The sequence below is a fragment of the Oncorhynchus nerka genome, linkage group LG12 (genome assembly GCF_034236695.1).
Source record: "Oncorhynchus nerka isolate Pitt River linkage group LG12, Oner_Uvic_2.0, whole genome shotgun sequence".
Lineage (NCBI taxonomy): Eukaryota > Metazoa > Chordata > Actinopteri > Salmoniformes > Salmonidae > Oncorhynchus > Oncorhynchus nerka.
The window spans coordinates 33,966,223-33,992,005 of NC_088407.1; the positions used below are offsets into that span (position 1 = coordinate 33,966,223).

The 25,783-nt window shown below is 43.4% G+C and overlaps 1 protein-coding gene across 1 annotated transcript in view; it reads right to left on the reverse strand.

Moving 5' to 3' along the window:
- LOC115138164 (neurexin-2-like) overlaps positions 1 to 25,407 on the reverse strand; it is a 599,118-nt gene extending 573,711 nt beyond the window's left edge. The window contains exons 1-2 of the mRNA XM_065025518.1: positions 25,097 to 25,407; positions 5,029 to 5,073 (exon numbers count right to left, since the gene is read on the reverse strand). Coding sequence (XP_064881590.1) covers positions 5,029 to 5,073; positions 25,097 to 25,270 — 219 coding nt within the window. The 5' untranslated portion in view covers positions 25,271 to 25,407. The remainder of the gene's footprint in view (positions 1 to 5,028; positions 5,074 to 25,096) is intronic.
- Between the last annotated feature and the right edge of the window lie 376 nt (positions 25,408 to 25,783).

A 25,783-nucleotide genomic window follows, 5' to 3' on the forward strand; every position in this document is an offset into this window, starting at 1 on the left:
TCAGCGTTGTGCTCTAATAGCACGGCCTGTGGTGTGCTTGGCTGAGCGTGTCACTGGCTCATTGACCGTGCTGGGCTCTGTGACACCGAAACCACCGCCAGAGAGTTCTCCTTCTACTGGATACCCTCTCATCATGACAGCATCAGGGGCCTGCCTGGACAAGGAGCTATAACATACACAAACGCATTATTGCAAACACACAATTGTGTGCAAGCGCACGCACGCACGCGCACACACACACACACACACACACACACACACACACACACACACACACACACACACACACACACACACACACACACACACACACACACCGTGTCAGAGAGAAGACCAGGTGAAGCACCCTAAGTGGCTCCTCTACTGCCTACATTGATTTCCTATGGTCTGGCGTAGCGCTGGCTTCTGAACGTAACACTAGTCTAGAACAAATCCTGGAAATTCAAGAGGGGGACTGCATACGTGCATAGGAAAGTGCATGGAAGTGAAGCCATGCATGCTCTCTTGGATAGTGGGACTGGGCGGCTGTACCAAAGCATTCTTGTCCCGACAGCTTAGCCTCTGTATTCCCGGTATGGAAGGTGTCGCGAACCATAGAGTGCACAAGCTTCATGTTCCTGGAAACACATGCACACCCAATATCAAATGGATATAGAGCTCTATGAGCCACCCATGTTTAAAGTAAGTAATCATGTGACTTTATGTTCTCAGAGGCAGCGGGGAGTTGTTTTGTTCACCTTTACTTTCACCTTGGTGCTCTGACGCCTAACTTTTTCTGAAGTCACTACTGTAGCTTGTCTGCTACACACTGTTTGGTGGTGGGGCAACACACGTTTCTAACCACTTCTGGGAGCTAACCACTTTTAACAGTTCCTTCACTGAGGACAACATTGTAAATGTGTTTTTGGTTTAGCATGCAGACAAGTTGACAATCTTACCTTGACAGTAAATCCCTTACCTGATGGAAGTGCAGGTCTTTTAGCAAATCATTTCTTACTACTTACCTTCAGAAGAGTTTTTAACTGTTTGAGGAGGCAAACATCATAAAGTCCACATTTACAATTTTTCAAGCAAAGTTAGTCATCAGCGTTGAATGCACATTTCACATACAGCACAGTATTAGTCAAATGCAGGGCAAATGAAATGCTTCTCAAATACATCATCCAAAGAAAAGGTTTTTCATTGGTCTGCGAACGCACACGACAGCTACACGTTCCATGAAGGCCCCGTTTGACCCCTCGCCCTTAGACGGCTCGAAGGAGGGCAGTCTGAGCAGAGAGAGGGGGGTTATGTTCAGCAAGTGATCCCCTGACAGGTGACTGGCAGCTGGACTGGACAACTAGCGGTGACTGAACTCAGTGAGAGAGATCCGAATCCTGAAGTCTTCAGCCATCAACATGAAGCCTTTAGCTCCGAGGGCTCATCCAACTGGTGCCTTCAATTACTCTATGAACCCTGGGTTAGTGAGAGGAGGGATGAGGGCCGGTTGGACGTGAAGGGAGCGCACGGGGGCAGAGGAGAGGCAGGGGGAACTATTTTGAGACCATTCCTGAGTCTCAGTAAAGGATGGAGGGGAGTTTTAGTTGCGTGTTGGGCAGTTAAGGAGTGGGGTTGGAGGGTGAACGGTTAGTGCTTTAGTAAGTAAGGGAGAGTCAGACACAAAAATGGTTGTTAGTACAGTTACAACAAAGGTTTGATTCATACAGTAGTATTAGTAACAAATTGTTTTAGTAGTAGTAGTAGTAGTAGTAAAAGAATTAGGAGGAGTCTTTAAAGTCCTCTGCAATTTGATTTGTCCAACCAGATCAGATTTTCGGACTGAATGCGTGACAAGGGCTTGTTTTGGTTGAGAAGAAACAAAATGATTCCATCCAAGCTAATAAGGTGGACATGAGCCATGCACTGAATGCCTGGGTGACAACATGGAATATTAAAGGAGAAGTCCATCAGACAAAACAAACATGAACCAACGGGACACAACAATCAAACCAGAACCACGACAAACCAAATCAAACACTTTGAGAGGAGGCAGCAAGGGGAAAAGGGAAACCCAAAACAGAATGGCAGAATGGCACCACTTCTACACCAGACAAAATGGCAAAGGAAAAGGCTACGAGGTTAAGGATGACATTAGGACAAGAATGCCAAAGGAAAGAACACCCATCTAGACACGCGTGCTTACTGGCACGTGCTGGGCTAGAGCAGCGAAGTCAACTTTCGGGTTAGGATGCAGATGTCTATGACGCTAGCCAGAAGAAAAAAAAACAGCATGCAAACAGGGTGCATGATTCAACAAAACAAAACAAAAAAAAAATGGTCATGTACGATGAGGGACCAAACCCAATGTAGCAATCACAAATGTATGTAGTCAACAGAATATGGAGAGGGTTTTAAAGAACTGGAAAATCTAAGTGAGGGGGAAAAAGGCTTCCACTGTCAACGGTGAATAGAAAGGCAAATGTAACATTCAATTTGTTCAATCTAAGAGCAATATAAAATCCCATGATTTCAATCTCAGTCCATGTGTGTGCACGTGCTAATAACGGACAGGTGTCAGTAGCTAACGAAAACACCCGACATATCCCTTCCCTTACTCTAACAGGTATAAATACACATTGCCACTAATTGCAAAGTGACTCTGAACATACACCTACTGGAGTTTGATTGATTGAGTAATTTACAGTAGTTATGAAACCCATAACTGGCTGGAATAACAATAGTCTCAGGCTGGGTCTTTGTTTTGCTATTCCGTAGGCTAGCTTTCCCCCTTACGGTTTTCTTCCACTCCCACTCAGGTGTAGTTGTGATGGATGGCTCACACAGCCTCCTGTAGGCAACGCTCTTCTAGTCACCTAGAAAATGAAAAGCCGTTCCCCCCCCCTCTCTTATTTTTTCCCTTTTATCTTCTTTTTTGTTGTGGTTTGTAGCAAAGTAAGGAGTGAGGTCGTATTATTTGTTTTAGTAAGTAATACAATTAGAATAAAGTTCATCAAAAGAAAACAAAAATAACGAAAATAACAGGGGTGGCTAGAGTTACGTGGCCGTACAGATAATATTAGAACGGTTGATATATGTACGAATATATATAATAGCCATGATATATATATACATATACATATATGCTTTAATGTCATTGGTTTATAAAAAAAAAAGAAAAAAAGAAAAAAAAGAAAAGGGGGGTCAACTCTGACATGCATGGGTTGAGGCCAGTAAAACTCGTCGTGTTAGTGATGGAGACAGTAGATCGGACATAGTTGAAACATTCCGAGAGATATCCCCCTACATGTCATGCAAAAATACTGGGGAGAGCAGAACCCACGTTTATTATTGACTTGTGCAAATCCAGTGACAGGAAGTAAGAAACTAACCAACTACAGCTACCCGGAAAGGTCAAACAGTACAGAATCTCTTTTACCATCTGTTCCACTATGGGTGCTAATATATGAAGATCTGTGAAATAATTTACTATTGACTAGTTTAATGTCCTTGACTCTAACATATTCCACACTTAACAAACTGAATATGAAAAAAACATCTGAAATATAAGATGTCTACACAAATGTTATACATGAAAGAAAATAATGTACTGTAAATGAGATCTTAATATCTTCCCTAGAGTCTTCAACTGTTTTTTTTTGGTAATAAACAAGTAGTGTTAATTGAGTCATTTACACTAGTGCATGGCAATGCTGTAATTCAACAAAATTGCTTATGTAAAGCAATGAAAATTGTATCCTTCTGGGGCATTTTTTATTTATTTAATTGGCACGGATTACCAAAACGTCTTCTAACAAAACAACCACATCAGTATTCATACGCCAACCAGCCTCTAATACTCTCCTTTCGCATTTTGTCCATTCTATCCCTTTCTAAAAAAATAAATCACTTTCCCCATTTCCTTTAGCAAACCAGTAGCAACACTGTCTTTGTTGCCTGACTCCGAACAGTCTGGTTCTACACAATAAAGCTTTAGTGACGGACAAGGGGACAATATTTACCATTCAGAGACAATGGCATTTAATTAGGCTGGGTGTTGAGAGTCTAGGTAAGGGCTCAGAGCTGATCCAGCTCAGTCATAAATCACACTATAGGTCTAATGGGATCGGGTCCTCATTTTGAGGCCCTGCTTTACGGCCTGACCTCCCCCCACTAAATAAGGAGGTGTATATACGGACCTGAACTATTCATGTTTGAGTGGGAACCACAGGTCTTGGCACATAGAGCCTCACCTGTGGCAAACTATCAAAATGGGTGTCTTGATGCAGCTGGCGCTCGTAAAATGAAGACAGAATCAATGTTTTTTTACAGGCTGTACTTCTGGATATATTCATTCGCTGCAGTGCATTCTCCACAGAACCCGTAGATAGTTGAATAGTATTCTGTTTTACTGGATTGACAAATATTCAAACGTTCTAACACTAAAGACATAGGTCATCTAGTTTCACACATAGTAGAATTACTATCCAAATGGCCCTAGTTCTTAATACCTGCCACTGGGGGGTTTGTAATAGTAGGGGTATTTCTCTGTCAATAGAGTCCACTATGCACTTTCACTTCAAGTTCGCTTGTTGCAAGAAAATTGATAGGGGGAAAAACTGAAGTAAATTGGAACTTCTTTAGATAGATTTTGTTATAGTCAATTGAGAAGTTGCTACTGTATCTTTCTTGGAATATTATTCTCTATTTCTTCATGAGGATAGTGTTTGAGGATAAAAGAAACAAATAAAAGGGGAGAAAAAAAATCAAAGTAACAATTTTTTTTCTTCTAAATTGTTGTTAAATTAATCATTTTAGGACAGACCTCTTTCAGTGGATAGGTACAATTTCTGGAAGGAAGGGAGGAGTTTTGGATGGTAAAAAGTGGAAACGAACAAAAAGTAAAAGAAAGACAAATAGAGGTGATTCTTTTTTTTCCAGCTACCTTGGAATCGATGGAAGTTTTGTATTTTCAGTAAGAGCAAACGGAATAGAAAGAGGTAACGGAAACCCGGGGCAAACCAAAGTAAAGACAATTAGAATGATATCTACCATATAATGCAGTTTGTTTACCATAGCGTGTCCAATGCCTGCGTGCTTCAGGAGAAAACAGGGGGAGGAGAAAGAAAGAAAAAAAAGAATGACAAACCGTGAACTCAATAAAGGACACTTCAACGGTAAATAAAGGAGATTTCGCCTTTTTGAGAAACAAAAACAGGTTCATTAATTTGAGAATAGAGGCGATAATAATCCAACCAATCAATCCTTGAAATGTCCAAAATGAAATAAATTTGGATGATACAAATCATCCAAATAAAGAAATAAAGAAAGTAATTGGAAACTTTTTGTTGTTGTTGTATTAAAGGGTTGTCCAAAAATAAAAGAGATAAAACAATATCATTGTATTTGTTAGTACGTAAGTTCACACATTAAGTAGAAAAAAAGAACAGATGACTCACATTCCGTGAATGACACAGTGTTAGTTGTAAAAAAGAAAAGCTCAAAGGTAAAGGAAAACCAAATCACAAAAGAAAATAGTAAATTGGAGAATTCTTAAGCTTTTTGTTAGTAAAAAGACAAGAGTTAGCAAATTAATTTTCACATAGAGGGGTTGGGGGCAGATTGGGGGGTTGGGCTTGTTTCTGAGTGGGGAAGGGAATGAAGGAAAAGCAGTTCAGTATTAGTAGTAACCACGTCTGCTAGTCTTGGCTGTGGGTGTGGCTGGTAGGAGGGACAAGCTCCTTAGAATCGGTGTTCCATTGCAGGGGGTGTGGCCAATCATATTCCGAATGGTTGGCAGGTTATATTTTCCCAAGCAAACATTTTCTCAGGTTGCTTTTCTTAAAGATCTTGTGCAAGAGCCAGTTTAGGGAGTATGGAGAAGCCAGAAACAGAAAAAAAACATATCAAAAGGTAAATGATCACAATTATCACAATAGTTCAAATAGCTAAGAGAACAAGGACAGCAGCATTGACGATGATAATCAGAAAGTTAAGGATATTCAATTTCAATGGGGTATATAAGAAACACAAAACAAAAATGACATGTATTGCATATTGTAGCAGAGAGAAAGAAGGAAAGAAAGGTTTGAAAGAGATGTTGTTCCTTTTGGGCGATGCAGTATCATTGTGTCTGTGTCCTGAAAGAGAGAGATATTCAGTTATTCGAGTTCACTTCCAAAACACGCAATAACCCATATCCTCTGCCCCTAGGGAGAGAAACAAACACAAAATGGACACTGTGTTAGAAATCGACTAGTTATATGCACTTGATGACAAACAGTAGCCTGGCACTTTTCCTCACAATTCACTGTGAATGATGACAATGAAAATACTGTATGCACCAATGTTGAATTTGCAAGTTGTCATGTGATGCCTGTATGAAGCCTGATGTCATTTTAACCTTAATTCCCAACTAGAGGAGAATGTATAGCTTTTAAATAGATCACTGTACTTCTCTCTGACTTGGTATGTTCATATCTCACAATGTTGTGCCAGACGGTAAAGATAGATCAATTATATACCAGTGTTACGTGTGTGTGTGTGTGTGTGTGTGTGTGTGTGTGTGTGTGTGTGTGTGTGTGTGTGTGTATGCTTGCGTGAGTGTGTACATTTGTGTTTATGTGCAAAAATGCAGTACAGAGCCTTCCCACTGGGCAAAAAATGGTTGAATCAATGTTGTTTCCACGTCATTTCAACGACAAAAAAAGCAATGTGATGACGTTGAATCAACATTGAATCAACGTGGGAAACTGATTCGATTTGCAAAAAGTCATCAACGTATGGGAATTGAACCTAGACCAAATTGAACCTAGACGTTGAAATGACGTCTGTGCCCAGTGGGTTGTAGCTTTTTCTGTACGTGCCCAAAGGTTTTACTTTGTGTGTTTATGAGTGGGAGTGAATAAGAGTGGCAGCCATCTGAACTCCACAGTGGCAGTGGGGTTAGTCAGAAAAAGAAGATGGCCGCTCACTGTTTGATCCGGGTCACCAGATCCGGGTAAGCAGTGTCAAGCACCCCCGCTCTGCCGCTAATGATTTATGTTAATCCATTAATTAGGTAAATAAGTTCCAACAGTGGGTGTGAAATTTGCATATGTATGCCTCTGCCTCGTCAAAGACCCACACTGTGCTTGTGTCTCTAATCGTGACAAAACACAGACACAGATACATCAAACTCAAAATAGGGATTGAAAGGGACTGGGGATGCAAAACAATGGTTTATTAAATAAGACAAATGACGGTCTATGAAGGTGACAATCACTGCGTGTCTTTGTCTAACGGACAGATAGCAATTATGTGAATTTGTGAGAAGCGTGATTAAATATTACGTTTGTGGTGTTTCAGATCCTCCCCCCAGTGTTTGATGTCTGAATCCTGAACTGATCTCGGCTCTTTAAGATGTTCTTACATTCAGGGAAAAATTGCGTAATGCATGTGGAAAACGTATCTCCTCAGACTGCTGACGATCTTTGAATGGACATAAAAAGAGGAAGGAAGCAAAGTATGGAGAGAAGTCAGACTGGAGTCATCGTCAACGTTTTGGAGAAAGAGAAGACACATTAACACCCTGAATGGACCAAGAAGGCTCAGTATAGAGATCTTCGACCAACATTCCAGGCCTACACTCCTCCTTTCTCTTCTAACCATGTCATTTTTATTTCTATTTAACCTTTATTTTATCAGGGAGTCATAGCGTGACCGCATGTTAAATAATTCAAGCGAAGACGGGCAAGGAAAGTCGGAGGGAAGAAAGAGGTATAGCTCAATATACCAGCTCCTGAAACCATCGGAGATCGCTTAAACTTTTATGAACCTGTAGAGTGAGGGGGAGAAAGACAGAGAGAAATGAAAGATGGCAGAGATCCAAAGGGAGAGAGAGAGAGAGAGAGAGAGACAGAGAGAGACAGAGAGAGAGAGAGAGAGAGAGAGAGACAGAGAGAGAGAGAGAGAGAGAGAGAGAGAGAGAGAGAGAGAGAGAGAGAGAGAGAGAAAGAAACCGACACATAACTGCCTCTCACGTACACGGGAACACACGTCTCAACCTCAGCCTGCCAGTGGGTATACTCAACGAGGCCTCCCTATTTTCACAGTCTTCAGCTGTGGCATTGACGGCCCTCGTCCGCCCTCGCCTTCCCTGTCTGTAATTGACTCATCTGGGACAGGGAGGCAGGGAGGAGGCGTTGGTCATTGTTTGCTGATGGGGGATAAAACTAATCGTGTAAACAAGGAGCAGGCCCCGATAAATAACTTTTTTTATAAGCTCGCTCAGCATCCCCCTGCATTATTAATGTGGGGAAGGGACTATAAAGAGCTATTAGCATTGTTTCACCATTGTAGCCTTCCACTTGCGGAAGGAAAGGAGAGAATTGACATGTCTTCTCTGTCAACAGTCTGTGGGAAGTGGCAAATCGCTAAGGCCCAGAAGCAAATGAGATGACAGCCGGATCGTGTTGACTGAGTAGCAGTAAATGAGGCTATCAGGAGTTTGATCTTTACGTACATGTCACAATGGACAAAGTTGAACTATCACCGTGAGCACAATCGAGATAAATATTTAATGCGGCTGTAAAAAAAGATCAATGGTTGGGCAGACTCTGAAAAGGCCCACTGCAGCATAGGTCTGTGTGGATTTATAACACATAACAAGAGAACGGTAAGACTGATGACCGCTTTCATATCAATTTCCAATTTAGCCAATAATAGTCCGTGATAAGAAAGGGACAGGGATAAATCGTATTGGCTGGAATGAGTGGTTAGTATTTTTCATTAGACCTGAGGTAGTTGAGAGGGTAATGGGTTTTATAGAGTGGGATACGATTAGAGCACTACTCCTGGAAGAGAGTCTGCATACAGAACTCATATTGAAATGGTCACATAGTTGATCATTCAGGGAACATCACCTACTATGCCTTCAGAAAGTATTCCTACCCCCTCGACTTATTCCGCATTATGTCGTTTTACAGGCTGAATTGTCACCCATCTACACACAATACCCCATAATGACAAAGGGAAAATATGTTTTTAGACATTTTAGCAAATTTATAGGCAATTTAAGACCGACATATCTAATTAATATAAGTATTCACACCCCCGAGCCAATACTTTGTTAAAAGCATCTTTGACAGTGATTACAGGTGTGTGTTTTCCTGGGTAAGTCTCTAAGAGCTTTCCACACTTGGATTGTGCAGCATTATTCACTTCAATATTCTTCAAGCTCTGTCAAATTGGTTGTTGATCAATGCTAGACAACCATTTTCACGTCTTGCCATAGATTTTCTAGTAGACCTATGTCAAAACTGTAACTCGGCCAATCGGGAACATTCCCTGTCTTCTTGGTAACCAGCTCCAGTGTAGATTTGGCATTGTGTTTTAGGTTATTTTCCTGTTGAAAGGGGAATTCATCTCCCAGTGTCTGGTGGAAAGCAAACTGAACCAGGTTATCCTCTAGGATTTCGAATCAGATTCTATTAGTCACATGCGCCGAATACAACAGGTTAACGCCACCTTAAAGTGAAATGCTTACTTACAAGCCCCTAACCGGCAGTGCAGTTTCAAAAAATACCCATAAGAATATGAGATAAAAGTAACAAGTAATTAGAGAGGAGCAGTAAAAAAAAGAACAATATATACAGGGGGGTGGCGGTACAGAGTCAATGTGTGAGGGCACCGGTTAGTTGTAGTATGTACATGTCTCATTAGTATGTGCATTCAGTAGCATGTACATTCTCATTATCAGGAGACACTCTACCTCAGGTGACCAATGGCTCGAGACTTCTTTAGATATCGTGCACCAGCTGTTATTTACATATTTAAATACATAGACCGCCGCCCCTGGTCTTACCAGACGCCACTGTTCTATGCACCGATGCCGGTACATCGTGTAACCAGCCAGCTGTATGTTGATATTGTCATCGTTTAGCCACGACTCCGTGAAGCATAAGATGTTACAGTTTTTAATGTCCCGATAATGTCCCGTAATCATCCCAAAAACTCGTCAATTTTATTGTCCAAAGATTGCATGTTTGCGAGCAGAATTGAGGGGAGTGGGGGTTTATTCGATCGCCTCCTTACTCCTCAGAAGGCAGCCCGCCCTCCAGCCTCTCTTTCTCCACCTCCTCGTTATGCAAATCACAGGGGATGGGGCCTGTTCCCAAGGGAGCCGTATATCCTCCGCCTCGGGCTCGTCAGAGTCGTGAACGAAGAAAAAGGATTCTGCTAGTCCGTGGTGAGTAATTACAGTCCTGATGTCTAGAAGTCATTTTCGGTCATAAGAGATGGTAGTGGCAACATTATGTACAAAAATAGAAAAAAATAAGTTACAAACAACGCAGATAAATGAACAAAAAAACACAATCGGTTGGGGGCAAAACGTCTCTTCTGTTCAGGTGCCAATTTATCCTCCTGATTTTACCTGTGCTTTGCGCAATTCCATTTTTTTTATCCTGAAAAACTCCCCAGTCCTTAACAATTACAAGCATACCCATAACATGACGCATCCACCACTATGCTTGAAAATATGAAGAGTGGTATTTTATTTTTATATTATTTATTTTTATAGAATATTTTTATTCTGTATAGGCTTCCTCCTTTTCACCCTGTCAATTAGGTTAGTATTGTGGAGTAACTACAATGTTGTTGATCCATCCTCAGTTTTCTCCTATCCCAGCCATTAAACTCAGTAAATGTTTTAAAGTCTCCATTGGCCTCATGGTGAAATCCCTGAGTGGTTTCCTTCCTCTCCGGCAACTGAGTTAGGAAGGACACCTGTATCCTTGTCGTGACTGGGTGTATTGATACACCATCCAAAGTGTAATTAATAACTTCACTATGCTCAAATGGATATTCAAATGTCTGCATTTTAATTTGTTTTACACATCTACCAAAAGGTGCCCTTCTTTGCGAGGCATTGGAAAAAGATCCCTGGTCTTTGTGGTTGAATCTGTGTTTGAAATTCACTGCTCGACTGAGGGACCTTACAGATAATTGTATGTGTGGGGTACAGAGTAAATCCAGGCAATTTATTTTATGAGTTGTTAGGCACATTTTCTACTCCGGAACTTATTTAGGCTTGCCATAACAAAGGGGTTGAACACTTTCAGCTTAAATTTTATTTTATTTTAATTTGTACAAATGTCAATAAACATAATTCCACTTTAACATAATGGGGTACTGCCTGTAGGCCAGTGACAAAATATAAATGTAATCCATTTTAAATTCAGACTGTAACACAACAAAATGTGGGAAAAGTCAAGTGGTGTGAATACTTTCTGGAGGCACTGTATGCTATCAAATGACTCGGAGGATACTCAACATGCGGTTGCTGAGGGATGCGCGAGTGTGCGTGGGTGCGTTTGGTGTGTTGTGTGCATGCATGTATGCGCTCATGTTTGTATTTGATCTGGCATATGTATATGTCTTGTATGCACCACATGTTGCAGCAGAGGTGTCAGTGGAGTATTGCTTTAGTGAGATCTCTAGCAGTGTGGTCAGGGGAGTATTACTTTAGTGAGATCTACAGCAGTGTGGTCAGGGGAGTATAACTTTAGTGAGATCTACAGCAGTGTGGTCAGGGGAGTATTGCTTTAGTGAGATCTACAGCAGTGTGGTCAGGGGAGTATTGCTTTAGTGAGATCTACAGCAGTGTGGTCAGGGGAGTATTGCTTTAGTGAGATCTACAGCAGTGTGGTCAGGGGAGTATTGCTTTAGTGAGATCTACAGCAGTGTGGTCAGGGGAGTATTGCTTTAGTGAGATCTCCAGCAGTGTGGTCAGGGGAGTATTGCTTTAGTGAGATCTCCAGCAGTGTGGTCAGGGGAAGCCGAGAGGTGTCTTTCTAGCAGGTAGTTAGTTCCGCTTTCATTCCAATCCTCTCCTTGATACTCCCCTTCCTCCTTTCCTTCCTTCCTTCCCTCCCTCCACTCTCTACCATAACACCACAGCCTGGGCTCCCAGTAATGGAAATTGACAGAACAGCTCCAGGTGACAATATAAATGTCAGCGCAATTACGCCGGGGAGAGAGAGCTAGGCAAACAGGTGGGGCTTGTGTGTGTGCAGCCACAAGTGAAAATGATGGCTAATAGTACCTAAGTAGACATTTCTTCTGTGTTATCCCTCTCTCTGAAAGTATATCGCTCTCTCTCTCCCTCTCTTTTCCCCTCAGTTTGTGTATTTCCAAAATGCTACCTGCAACATTTGTGAGTATGCTCTAATGGTCCAGAGATTTTTTACATAATTATAGGTCTGGTTAAAATGGCTGTAAGATGCAAACTAGGACATGAATAAACATGACAATTGGTGACAGAGCTGTTAGTGGTAAACAAGAGGCTCTTTCTGAGTGAGAAGGGTTGAAGATGTTAATGTAGGCAAACACACACACAAGCACTTGTTCATACAAACTACATATTAGCAAACAAATGGGATGCTATGCAAAGGACATGCAGATGATTGCTATTGACTTGAATGTTGAGTAGCAATTCAAACAAATGTTCATACATCGGCATGAGCTAAATGTCTTTGGCCAGAAGCTCTCTTCTACCTGTGTGCAGAACATCCAGCAGACTCATGAGAGCTGATATACCGCATCCCATTTCACCCAACTATTATACCGCATGCCATTTTACCCAACTGTTACACCGCATGCCATTTCACCCAACTGTTATACCACATGCCATTTCACCCAACTGTTGCACCGCATGCCATTTCACCAAACTGTTATATCACATGCCATTTCACCCAACTGTTATACCGCATGCCATTTCACCCAACTGTTACACCGCATGCCATTTCACCCAACTGTTACACCGCATGCCATTTCACCCAACTGTTACACCGCATGCCATTTCACCCAACTGTTACACCGCATGCCATTTCACCCAACTGTTACACCGCATGCCATTTCACCCAACTGTTACCCCGCATGCCATTTCACCCAACTGTTACACCGCATGCCATTTCACCCAACTGTTACACCGCATGCCATTTCACCCAACTGTTACACCGCATGCCATTTTACCCAACTGTTACCCCGCATGCCATTTCACCCAACTGTTACACCGCATGCCATTTCACCCAACTGTTACACCGCATGCCATTTCACCCAACTGTTACACTGTATGCCATTTTACCAAATTGTTACATCGCATGCCATTTCACCCAACTGTTACACTGCATGCCATTTCACCCAACTGTTACACCGCATGCCATTTCACCCAACTGTTACACTGCATGCCATTTCACCCAACTGTTACACCGCATGCCATTTCACCCAACTGTTACACCGCATGCCATTTCACCCAACTGTTACACCGCATGCCATTTCACCCAACTGTTACACCGCATGCCATTTCACCCAACTGTTACACCGCATGCCATTTCACCCAACTGTTACACTGTATGTCATTTTACCAAATTGTTACATCGCATGCCATTTCACCAAATTGTTACACCGCATGCCATTTCACCCAACTGTTACACACCGCATGCCATTTCACCCAACTGTTACACCGCATGCCATTTCACCCAACTGTTACACTGCATGCCATTTCACCCAACTGTTACACCGCATGCCATTTCACCCAACTGTTACACTGCATGCCATTTCACCCAACTGTTACACTGCATGCCATTTCACCCAACTGTTACACACCGCATGCCATTTCACCAAATTGTTACAACGCATGCCCTTCCACCCAACTGTTACACATTGCATGCCATTTCACCCACAGATAATCGTCGCTAGAGGGAGGTGATCGGTGGCTCTACTATCACGACTAGTCCTTGCTGGTGGGAATGTTATGGGAAAGGCATGGTTAACCCTACGAGAGCTGTGCTACTCTTTAGACTAGAGAGAGAGGGGATTAAATATGTTATGAGGTCAGGGGGTGGTGGCGCTGAAGTGGTTCATACCTCTCCTGTATGGAAATACAGTGTTAACCCTACGAGAGCTCTGCTACTCTATAGAGATACAGAGGCAGACTATAGTATGCGATGAGGACAGTACTGGCACTGAAGTGGTTCATGCCTCTTCTGTACCGGAGGCAGAAACATAAACAGGCTCGAGATGAAACAACAGCCAGCGGACTGGCTGGTTGCTAGGTGACAAATTATGAGCGGGGAGAGGAGATGCAAGTGGAAGGGAGAGGAGGAATTGATTTGACGACTATTCTGCATTCTAGTGGCTTCCTCTCTGTGTCGATGAAGGTTGACGCTGTGGGATGGAGAGAGGAAGGGAAGAAGGGGTGGAAGGGGAGGGAGAGGGGGGCATAATTGCAGTTGTTAGTTTGATGATGCCAAACAGAGAGGGATAGAAAAAGAGCAGGAGAAGAGATGCAGAAGAATGTCCAAGAAGCCCCGCTATTGATTGTGGTGCTGGTTGTTCTTTCTGCTGCCTATGGAATGATTCAATCATTCCTCATCCCATACAAAAGGTAGAGCTAGCCTTTGTAAGCCCCTGATTCTCAAGCTCCAGTGTGTGTGTGTGCATGTGTGTGTCTGCGCATGATTATGTCAAATCAAATCAAAGTTCATTGGTCTGGCGGGTGCAGAGAAATGCTTGTGTTGCTAGCTCCTAACAGCGCAGTAGAATGTCAAACAAGTGCAAGAATAATCGAAAAACTAAAAACAAGAGTGTGTGCCTCTCCATGCATGAGTGTGCGTGCACTCTGTACACGCACAGTGTGTCCTGCCTGCAGCACATCAAAGGCAATGTGTTGGAGGAGCTGAACTCAGGGCACTGGGAACCTCAGGGCAGTGCGCTCAGAGCAGTGCGCTCAGCACCTAAGAACAAGACAAATCTGTTTGATCCCACAATTAATCCAATGGCTGAAACCAAGATCTAATTATATAGAAGGAAATGGGATAGAGCGCTAGATAGAGAGAGAAAGAGAAAGTGAATGAGCAGAGCGCGAGAGGGAGACAAAGAAAGAGAGCGAATAGGAAAGGTGTTCAAGGCTTCAAATGTCTCAGTCACCAGACGTAAGCGAAGCCTTCTCCCCAGTTCACAGACACACGAGCAGCAAATGCTTTGTTGTTAAGCCACAGAGGGAATAAAAGAAAGCCTTTCATATTCCATCAGTCCCTAAACTGTGCTCTTACATCCCAGAGAAGCTTTCTCTCTTTCACTGCAGGTAGAGTGTCATACACGTGGACACACACACACCCAACCCTCCCATCCTCATACACTCACTGATGTCCTGCAGCTCTCCCTGTCTGGATCATGTTTCCTATTGGTTGTAGGTCCCCCCGAGGGCCTTAAGGTGCCTGTTCTGCACACAGACAGACAGATAGACAGCCCCTGACTGTGCTTACTGTATTACCCTCTTTCAGTAAGTGGTTTGGAATGAGACCTAAAGATCCAAACTGCAAGAAAGATCCCTGCTCCCCTTTTCTGGCAGCAGCAGTATGTGAATATCACGTCTGTGTCTCTTCCCTGTAGCCTGTGCGTCATATCAGGTTCAGCTGTACAGTTGTTACATTTCAGTGTATTGGTATATGTATTTCCATGGTTTACACGTTGCAAAAACCAGCCTTTCAGCAAACTTGAAGTACTAGATTCCCCTAAGAAAGCGGACAAAATCCAGCACAGCTAACATAAAACATTTAGCCACTTAGAGCGGTAATGAACCTACTGGGCACGCGTTGTTTCCACGTCATTTCACTGAAATGACATTGAACCAACGTGGAAAAGGTGTTCAATTGACGTCTGTGCCCAGTGGGAATCGACTGAAGTGGGAGAGATGGGGATATTGGCAGAATCTCCTTAATGTTCATCCTCTCCGGCCGAATCCTAACATCTCTGATGGGGAGCACTCTATAATCAAAACACAATTTCAGACAGAGAGCAAACTCAATGAGGAGGCTTCATTCATAATGACAGAAGATGTCTTTACTCTCTCAAGTCAGTGTGTGTGTCAGTAATATCAAGGCAATTCGCTGTTCTCTCACTGATTAGGACACTGCTTCTGACCAGAGCACTATGGGTCCTGGTAAAAAAGTAGTGCACTATATATATAGGGAAAAGGGTCTGAATTGGGACAAAGCCTAGTTGTATGGAACATGGAAAGGATATTGATTATTGAGGGTAATATACAGTGGCAAGAAAAAATATGTGAACCCTTGAAAATCACCTGGATTTTCTGCATATATTAGTAATCAGTATATTACACACACATTATTGTATTTGTCTTGTCTATATTGAATACATACATATAGTGTCCCACTAGAGGGATGCCTATCTCTAAGAATTAAGATGAATCCTAGAGTGTCAGCTATAGACTTACAGAAATCTCTGGAACATGCTAACATCTCTGTTGACGAATCTACGATACGTAAAACACCAAACAGGAGTAGTGTTCATGGGAGGACACCACGGAGGAAGCCACTGCTGTCCAAAAAACCCCATTGCTGCACGTCTGAAGTTTGCGAAAGAGCACCTGGATGTTCCACAGCGCTTCTAGCAAAATATTCTGTGGATAGATTAAACTAAAGTTGAGTTGTTTGGAAGGAACACAACACTATGTGAGGGAAAAAAAAGGCACAACACATGTCAAAACCTCATCCAAACTGTAAAGTACGGTGTAGGGAGCATCATGGTTTGGGGCTGCTTTTCCGCCTCAGGGCCTGGACAGCTTGCTATCATCAACAGAAAAATGAATTCCCAAGTTTTTCAAGACATTTTGTAGGAGAATGTTAGGCTATCTGTCCACCAATTGAAGCTCAACAGAAGTTGGGTGATGCAACAGGACAACGACCCAAAACACAGAAGTAAATCAACAACATAATGGCTTCAACAGAAGAAAATATGCCTTCTGGAGTGGCCCTGTCGGAGTCCTGACCTCAACCCGATTGAGATGCTGTGGCTTGACCTCGAGAGCGGTTTACACCAGTTATCCTAAGAGTATTGCTGAACTGAAACAGTTTTGTAAAGAGGAATTGTCCAAAATTCCTCCTGACCGTGTAGGTCTGATCCGCAACTACAGAACACATTTGGTTGAGGTTATTGCTGCTAAAGGAGGGTCAACCAGTTATTAAATCCAAGGGTTCACATATTGTTCCACCCTACACTGTGAATGTTTACACTGTGAATGTTTACACTGTGAATGTTTACACTGGGCGTTCAATAAAGACATAAAAAAAGTATAATTATTTTCGTGTTATTAGCAGACTGTGTTTGTCTATTGTTGTGACCTAGATGAAGATCAGATCAAATTGTATGACCATTTTGTGCAGAAATCCAGGTAATTCCAAAGGGTTCACATACTTTTTCTTGCCACTGTATGTTTGCTATTGTGAACAGAATGAATGAAGGGCATGTTTATAAATAGACAATTGTGAATACAGAGTTGGTATGTTATGTGTCATGTAGTAGATGACATTTGACAAGGGTTCTTCGAAATGTCCCCATTGGAGAACCCTTTTGTGTCCCAGGTTGAAGGGTTCAATGTAGAACCTTCTGCGGAAAGGGTTCTACATGGAACCAAAAGGGCTCTACCTGGAACAAAAAAAGGGTTCTTCAAAGGGTTATCTTATGGGGAGAGCCAAATAACGTTTTTAGGTTCTATATAACAGCTTTTATTGTGTAGCCACTCTCCTATTGGTCCGTTGGTCTTGCTGCATGGGTTTGCATTTTATGCATGGGGTGCTTTTGCTGCAGTATCTGTCTGTCTGTCCAGCCACTTAGCCGTGGAGTATTGCAGCACGGTCACCAGTGCTTAAAGTCTACGAACCGTACATGATAGAATCTCATTATGTCACAGCCGGAGAGAAGAGGAGGAGAACCGTGGGTAGGAGGAGAGGAAACGGGAAGGGACGCCTGCCTGACTGACTCTCTGTGTTTGAAGGAGCCTCCTCCATGATGAGAGGTCACTGTGAACGTCCTTGCCTGTCCATCATCCATATACCACAGGGACCATCCACACTGCTCTCAGACACAGTATGTTACTTCTCCCCAGCCCTGCAGTACAGCATTACCTCTCCCTACACAGGCATGCAGTACAGCATTATCTCTCCCTACACAGACCTGAAGTACAGCATTATCTCTCCCTACACAGGCATGCAGTACAGCTTTACCTCTCCCTAAACAGGCCTGTAGTACAGCATTACCTCTCCCTACACAGACCTGTAGTACAGCGTTACCTCTCCCTACACAGGCCTGCAGTACAGCGTTACCTCTCCCTACACAGGCCTGCAGTACAGCGTTACCTCTCCCTACACAGGCCTGCAGTACAGCGTTACCTCTCCCTACACAGGCCTGCAGTACAGCGTTACCTCTCCCTACACAGGCCTGCAGTACAGCGTTACCTCTCCCTACACAGGCCTGCAGTACAGCGTTACCTCTCCCTACACAGGCCTGCAGTACAGCGTTACCTCTCCCTACACAGGCCTGCAGTACAGCGTTACCTCTCCCTACACAGGCCTGCAGTACAGCGTTACATTTCCCTACACAGGCCTGCAGTACAGCGTTACCTCTCCCTACACAGGCCTGCAGTACAGCGTTACCTCTCCCTACACAGGCCTGCAGTACAGCGTTACCTCTCCCTACACAGGCCTGCAGTACAGCGTTACCTCTCCCTACACAGGCCTGCAGTACAGCATTACCTCTCCCTACACAGGCCTGCAGTACAGCGTTACCTTTCCCTACACAGGCCTGCAGTACAGCATTACCTCTCCCTACACAGGCCTGCAGTACAGCATTACCTCTCCCTACACAGGCCTGCAGTACAGCGTTACCTCTCCCTACACAGGCCTGCAGTACAGCGTTACCTCTCCCTACACAGGCCTGCAGTACAGCGTTACCTCTCCCTACACAGGCCTGCAGTACAGCGTTACCACTATTTACCACTGGGTGGAGCTGTGATTCTGAGTTGCGTTTCTTCTCTTCAGGATTCCATATCCTCTCACCTAATTCTCTGCCACATTTTCACCATTAAGAAGCTGAAAAATCCACAGGTTTCAGGTGAGCGGTGGTGGAGGAGAAAACACACAATGAGAGAAAAAAAACCAACTGAATGATTAGTCACCAGCTTGAACTGCTTGGGAAGCTCATTGTAACAACTGCGGCTGCCGAACAACACAGTAAAAGCATTTAATGGAATGAAATCAAGCTAGGCATTAAAAAGGAATGGAAATTGTGGCTTTAGAGCTATTAGAACAGGTATAGGCTGGTGAAGATAGGGGAGAGGGCTATCCTGGCGGTATGGCATCATGTTGAAAGCAGGGTGTATAATATGAGCTGTGTGTGTGTGTGTGTGTGTGTGTGTGTGTGTGTGTGTGTGTGTGTGTGTGTGTGTGTGTGTGTGTGTGTGTGTGTGTGTGTGTGTGTGTGTGTGTGTGTGTGTGTGTGTGTGTGTGTGTGTGTGTGTGTGTGTGTGTGTGTTCTCCTGCATGTGTATGGGTAGCATGATCTGCTCCCAGAGGATTTTTTTTGATTAGCAAGGAGTAGAATGAGTGCAGGTCAGGTCTGACAGGTCAGGTCAATGCCATCAATATCCTCCCTCAGCCAACCAGGCAGTTAATGGGGTGAAGGTAGTGTAAACGTAGAGCTCCTTAATGCATAGGGTTCCCCCTCACGTCAACAACAAGGATACATAGAGGTCTCCTTTTCTCTGGGGATTACTAGAGCAGAGGTTGAGGGCATGTCCACTATGACAAAGGTCTTTGTGTTGTCCTATAGGCTATTATTAAGAAGTGTCATTACAGTAGCATAATATAATGCCTATCAAAAAATCAAATACTAGCAATGTATATTCCCTCTGCATGTAGTTGGACTGTTTGGCTCTATACTCCAGTATTTTGGAGTTGAGATCAAACGTTTTACATGAGGCGACTGCAGAGAATGCCACGTTTTTATTTGAGGATATTTTCATACATACAATATATGTTTTACAGTTTATAAATGAAAGCACTTTATGCATCTAGTGGGTCCAACTGTATGTGTCATTATTATTTAGACAAATTCACTTATTGTGTATTCAAAGAGTCAAAGGTCTAGTTTTTATTCCTTGCATGCAATGACTACATACAGTTTGTTACTACAGTTACTTTTTTGTTGTGTTTCAGATTATGTTTAGTCCAATAGAAACAAATGGTAAATCATCTATTGTCATTTTGGAGTCACTTTTACTGTAAATTGTAAATAAGAATAGAATCGTTTTCTGAACACGTCTACATTAATGTGGATGCTACTTCACCATGATTACAGATTATCCTGAATGAATCGTGAATAATGATGAGTGAGAAAGTTCCAGAGGCATAGATATCTTACTCCCCCCCTACCCCCTCCAAAAAAATTCTAACCTCCCATGTTATTGGTAACAGCTACCGTGTGTGTGTGTGTGTGTGTGTGTATGGATATGTTTGTAGTATAGCTGAGTATGTGTGGTATAGCATAGCTCAGTGTGGACAGTGGGACTGGTGGTGGGAGGGTGGGATCAGGGACAAAATCTCTAGAATCATGTCAGCTTTCCAAACTCATTAAATCTGTTTCAACCTGGTGAGCAAAAGCCCTCGCAGCAAAAAATATCTGACCCCTGCCATGTGGGAAGAATGGAGCTGCATTAGAAAGCGGATGTTTTACAGGCTCCTGACCAATTGTGCGATTTTGTGTCTTTCTTTTTGTGTCTTTTTTTGTGCTGACGTGAACTTTCTTTTGTACATAATGTTTACGCCATCGGTTCCGATGACCAAATAGAGCTTCTAGATATTAGAACAGTTTTCACTAACCTTCACTTGGACGAGGACTTCTACTTTGAGGCAAAAGACATGTCGATTTCTCTGTATCAGGCCCAAATCCCCGACAATCGAAGGAGGAGAAGACAGCGCTTTATAGAGGCAGGTGCACGGGCACCCTGAAGAGACTGCGGCAGCGAGTGAATAAATCGTCTCCACCCTCTCTTCTATTGGCGAATGTCCAATCGCTGGAGAATAAACTGGACGAGCTCCGTTCGAGACTATCCTATCAACAGGACAGTAAGAAATGTAATATTTTTTTATTTTATTTCACCTTTATTTAACCAGGTAGGCTAGTTGAGAACAAGTTCTCATTTGCAACTGCGACCTGGCCAAGATAAAGCATAGCAGTGTGAACAGACAACACAGAGTTACACATGGAGTAAACAATTAACAAGTCAATAACACAGTAGAAAAAAATGGGCAGTCTATATACAATGTGTGCAAAAGGCATGAGGAGGTGGCGAATAATACAATTTAGCAGATTAACACTGGAGTGATAAATGATCAGATGGTCATGTACAGGTAGAGATATTGGTGTGCAAAAGAGCAGAAAAGTAAATAAATAAAAAAAACAGTATAAAAACAGTATGGGAATGAGGTAGGTGAAAATGGGTGGGCTATTTACCAATAGACTATGTACAGCTGCAGCGATCGGTTAGCTGCTCGGATAGCTGATGTTTGAAGTTGGTGAGGGAGATAAAAGTCTCCAACTTCACCGATTTTTATGTTATGCTTCTCGGAGTCATATTATCCAAGGACATGGATTATATACATATAGCTGGTTTTTCTATGCATCGGCAGAACAGCAGAGTCCAGTAAGCTCAAGGAGTGTCTCTCTTTGTCGACAACAGCTGGAGTGCAATCTCTAATATTATATTAAGAAAGTCTCAAGGTTCTGCTCGCCTTACTTAGAATAAGCTGTGGAACATACTACTTAACAAGAGAGATTTCATCTGTATTTTTGTAGCTGTCTATTTACCACCATAAACCGATTCTGTCTCTAAGACCGCACTTAACGAGCTGTATACAGTCATAAGCAAAGAAGAAAATGCTCTTGCAGAGCTCTGGATGCCAGTGATTTAATGCAGGGAAATTGAAATCAGATTTACCTAATTTCTACCAGAAAGTCATGAGTGCAACTACAGGAGAAAAAAAACACTAGATCTTTACTCCACACACAGAGATGCAATCAAAGCTCTCTCTTGCCCTCTATTTGGCAAATCTGACCATAACTCCTGACTCCTGCTTACAAGCAAAAACTCAAACAGGAAGTACCAGTGACACGCTCAATACAGAAGTGGTCCGATGAAGCGGACGCTAAACTACAGGACTGTTTCGCTAGTGACCGTACATACATATCCCAACCAGAAGCCATGGATTACAGGCAACATCTGCACTGAACTAATGACTAGAGCTGCTGCTTTCAAGGAGCGGGACAATAATCCGGGCGCTTATAAAATATCCCACTGCACCCTCCAACGAACCATCAAACAGGCAAAGCATTAATACAGGACTAAGATCAAATGATACTACACCAGCTCTGATGTTCATAACAGGGTTGCAAACTATCCCAGATTACAAAGGGAAACCCAGCCGAGAACTAACGAGTGATGCAAATCTATCAAACGAGCTAAATGCCTTCTATGCTTGCTTTGAGGCAAGCAACACTGAACCATGTGTGAGAGCACCAGCTGTTTTCAGATGACTATATGATCACTCTCTCCATAGCCGATGTGAGTAAGACCTCCATCAGGCCAGACGGATTACCAGGACACGTACTCAGAGCATGCGCTACCAGCTGGCAAGTGTCTTCACTGAAATGTTCAACCTATTCACAACCCAGTCTGTAATACCTACATTTTTCTTCAATTGTATATGAATGCTGTTCTTTGACTACAGCTCAGGGTTCAACACCATAGTGCCATCCAAGCTCATCACTAAACTAAGGAGCCTGGGACTGAACACCTCCCTGTGCAACTTGTTCCTGGACTTCCTGATGGACTGCCCCCAGGTTGTGAGGGTAGGAAAAAACACATCTGTCACGCTGACCCTGAACACGGGGGCCCCTCAGGGGTGCATGCTCAGTCCCTTCCTGTACTCCCTATTCGCCCACTGTGTGGCCACGCACGACTCCCCCATTAGTAATTTTGTCAACAGCATGATGGTGGTAGGCCTGATCACCAAGGATAATAAGACAGCCTATAGGGAGGTCAGAGACCTGGCAGTGTGGTGCCAGGACAACAACCTCTCCCTCAGTGTGGAGGGGTTTGTGGACTACAGGAAACGGGGTTGGAGTGGAGCGAGTTGAGAGCTTCATGTTCTTCAGTGTCCACTTCACTAAGGACCTATCATGGCCCAAACACACCAACACAGTCGTGTAGAGGACATGACAATGTCTCTTCACCCCCAGGACGCTCTCAGATCCTCAAACAGTTCTACAGCTGCACCATTGAGAGCATCTTGACTGCCTGCATCACCTCTTGGTATGGAAACTGTTCGACATCTAACCGCAAGGCGCTACAGAGGGTAGCGGTTACGACCCAATATGTCACTGGGGTCGAATTCCCTGCCATCCAGGACCTCTATAGCAGGCGGTGTCAGAGAAAGGCCCTAAAGATTGTCAAGAACTCCAGCTACCCAAGTCATGGACTGTTCTCTCTGCTACTGCACAGCAAGTGGTAGCAGAGTGCCAAGTCTGGGACCAAAAGACTCCTGTACATCTTGGTGTTCATAAGACTGCTGAGCAGTTAGTCAAATTGCCTCCGTGACTACTAACATTGACCCTCTTTATTTTTGGCAATGACTCTCTTACACTGGCTCCATGCACACTCACTATACTCTACCCAGACACTCACACATACAGTACTAAACTGACAATCCAACACACACACACACACACACACACACACACACACACACACACACACACACACACACACACACACACACACACACACACACACACACTGCTGCTACTCTGTTTATTATATATCCTGATTGCCTAGTCACTTTTACCCATACCTACATGTACATAGTGTATTGCCTCAACTACCTCATACCCCTGCACATTGACGCGGCGCATGTGACCAATAACTATTGATTTGAGGGGGAGTGGGGAGGGGTGTTCCTAATGGTTGGTGTACTTAGTGTACATGCACCAGTTTGAGTGAATGATTGTGCACCCCCCCTCCACCCCCAGCAAATCTCTCTGTCAGTGTGCGAGCATGCCTTTCCAGTGTCAACGGCTTTGCCCCCCGAGTTAAGCTCTCAACACAACTTTTCTTTCTCCTGCCTGAGACTGAATTCTGCAGTCATTAAAAAAGTCCAGAGAAGTTTGACGCACCTGTTTTGTTTCCAGGGGAGAGGAAGTGAAGGCTTTGTGTAAATGTTTGCCGCGGCGCTGGACAAAGGAGGTGAGATTGTTTTTATTTTTTTGTTTGTTAATGCATTCAAATCAGTCCTGGTTGCAATACGGGGCCTTTACAATGGCGATTATTAGGGCTGACAAGCCATTCATTCCAATTACAATTACCAAAACACTGGGAGAAGCAAGCAAGGCAAATGTAAGTGAAATTGATTACATCTCACAGCCACTATCTGCCAATTGATGACCTGGTATCGATCCTTTGCTTGTGCTGTTCAATTCAACGTGTGGTTGTGAGGGGTATACGTGTGCGCACGCACATACGTGCATGTGCGCGTGTGAGGCTTTGTTAGTGTGCGTGTACGCTGGTGCTCACATCCGCTGAGTGGGCTCCCTTGCCACCTATTGGCTGTGATTAGCTGGTTGTAAAGATCTATGGAGTAATGTGTTAAGATGGGGCTGAAATGCATCGTCTCTTCTGATAAATTAGAAAGCATCACATGCGGGTAAGTACATTACATGCATACATATATAAACAAGAACAGCTCCCATTGGTAGTGACTATTGAATGCAGTGTTCCCTATTAGGCTTACGTAGACATACAAGTACTTGATGTTCTAGATGTGTGTGTACTAGATATCCACCAAAATATAAATTAATGTGTGTGATGCTCAAGTACTGGGTCAGTTCTACTTCCTCGGTGATCTCAACTTTGACCCCCTTCCCCCACGTTTACCCCAATGAGAAGATGATATGGGTCTTTGGTAGTTTTTTGGAAAGAAAACCATGACAACAGAGAGTGAAACAGCAGCATTCCTCTGCAGATCTCAACCCTGGAACTGGAAGAGAAAAACGCCAACATTAGGTAGGGATCAAGCGACAGGAGAAAAAGGAAGAAAACAAAGAGAGATATAGACCAACAGATAAAATAGGTGGAAAGATAGAGAGATAAGAAGGCCAAAAAGATACAGAAAGCGAGAGAGAAACGCTGCATAGAAGATGGACCAATCACGTCGTGTCTCTTTACCTGACGCAGGTTGCGGGTGACGCGCACATCGTGCCAGGTGTTGTCGTTGAACTTCCCGTTGACGGGCTCCACCAGTGCCTCGAAAGCGCCCGAGCCCAAGTTGATGACCAGCCACACGGCGCCGCTCTTCAGCGACAGGTTGACGTAGTCGGCCGACTTGCCCGTGTGCAGCATGAGGCCGTTGCGCTGCAGCGTGCGGAAGGAGAGCGTGATCTCGTCCGTGCTGCTCTGGATGGGCGTCAGCGACAGGTCGTAGCAGAAGAACTCGTTCCCCTTGAAGGTGGCCACCGACTCTTCCTTCCCTGGAGAGAGAGGAGAATGGAGAGAGAGAGAGAGAGAGAGGGATGAGGTTTTACAGTAATTGTTGGTCAATGGAGGACTGAGCATATACATGGCCTTCAGAAAGTATTCCTACCCCTTTATTTATTCTGCATTTTGTTGTGTTACAGCCTGAATTCAAAATGGATTACATTTTTTTTTCCATATACACAGTATCCCATAATGACAAATTGAAAACATATTTTCAGACATTTTTGCAAATCTATTAAACTGAATTACAGAAATATTTAATTTACATAAGTATTCACACCCCTGAATCATGAGCTATACAGGCATTTTCAAGTTGCCATAGATTTTCAACTAGATATAAGTCAGAACTGTAACTCGGCCACTCAGGAACATTCACTG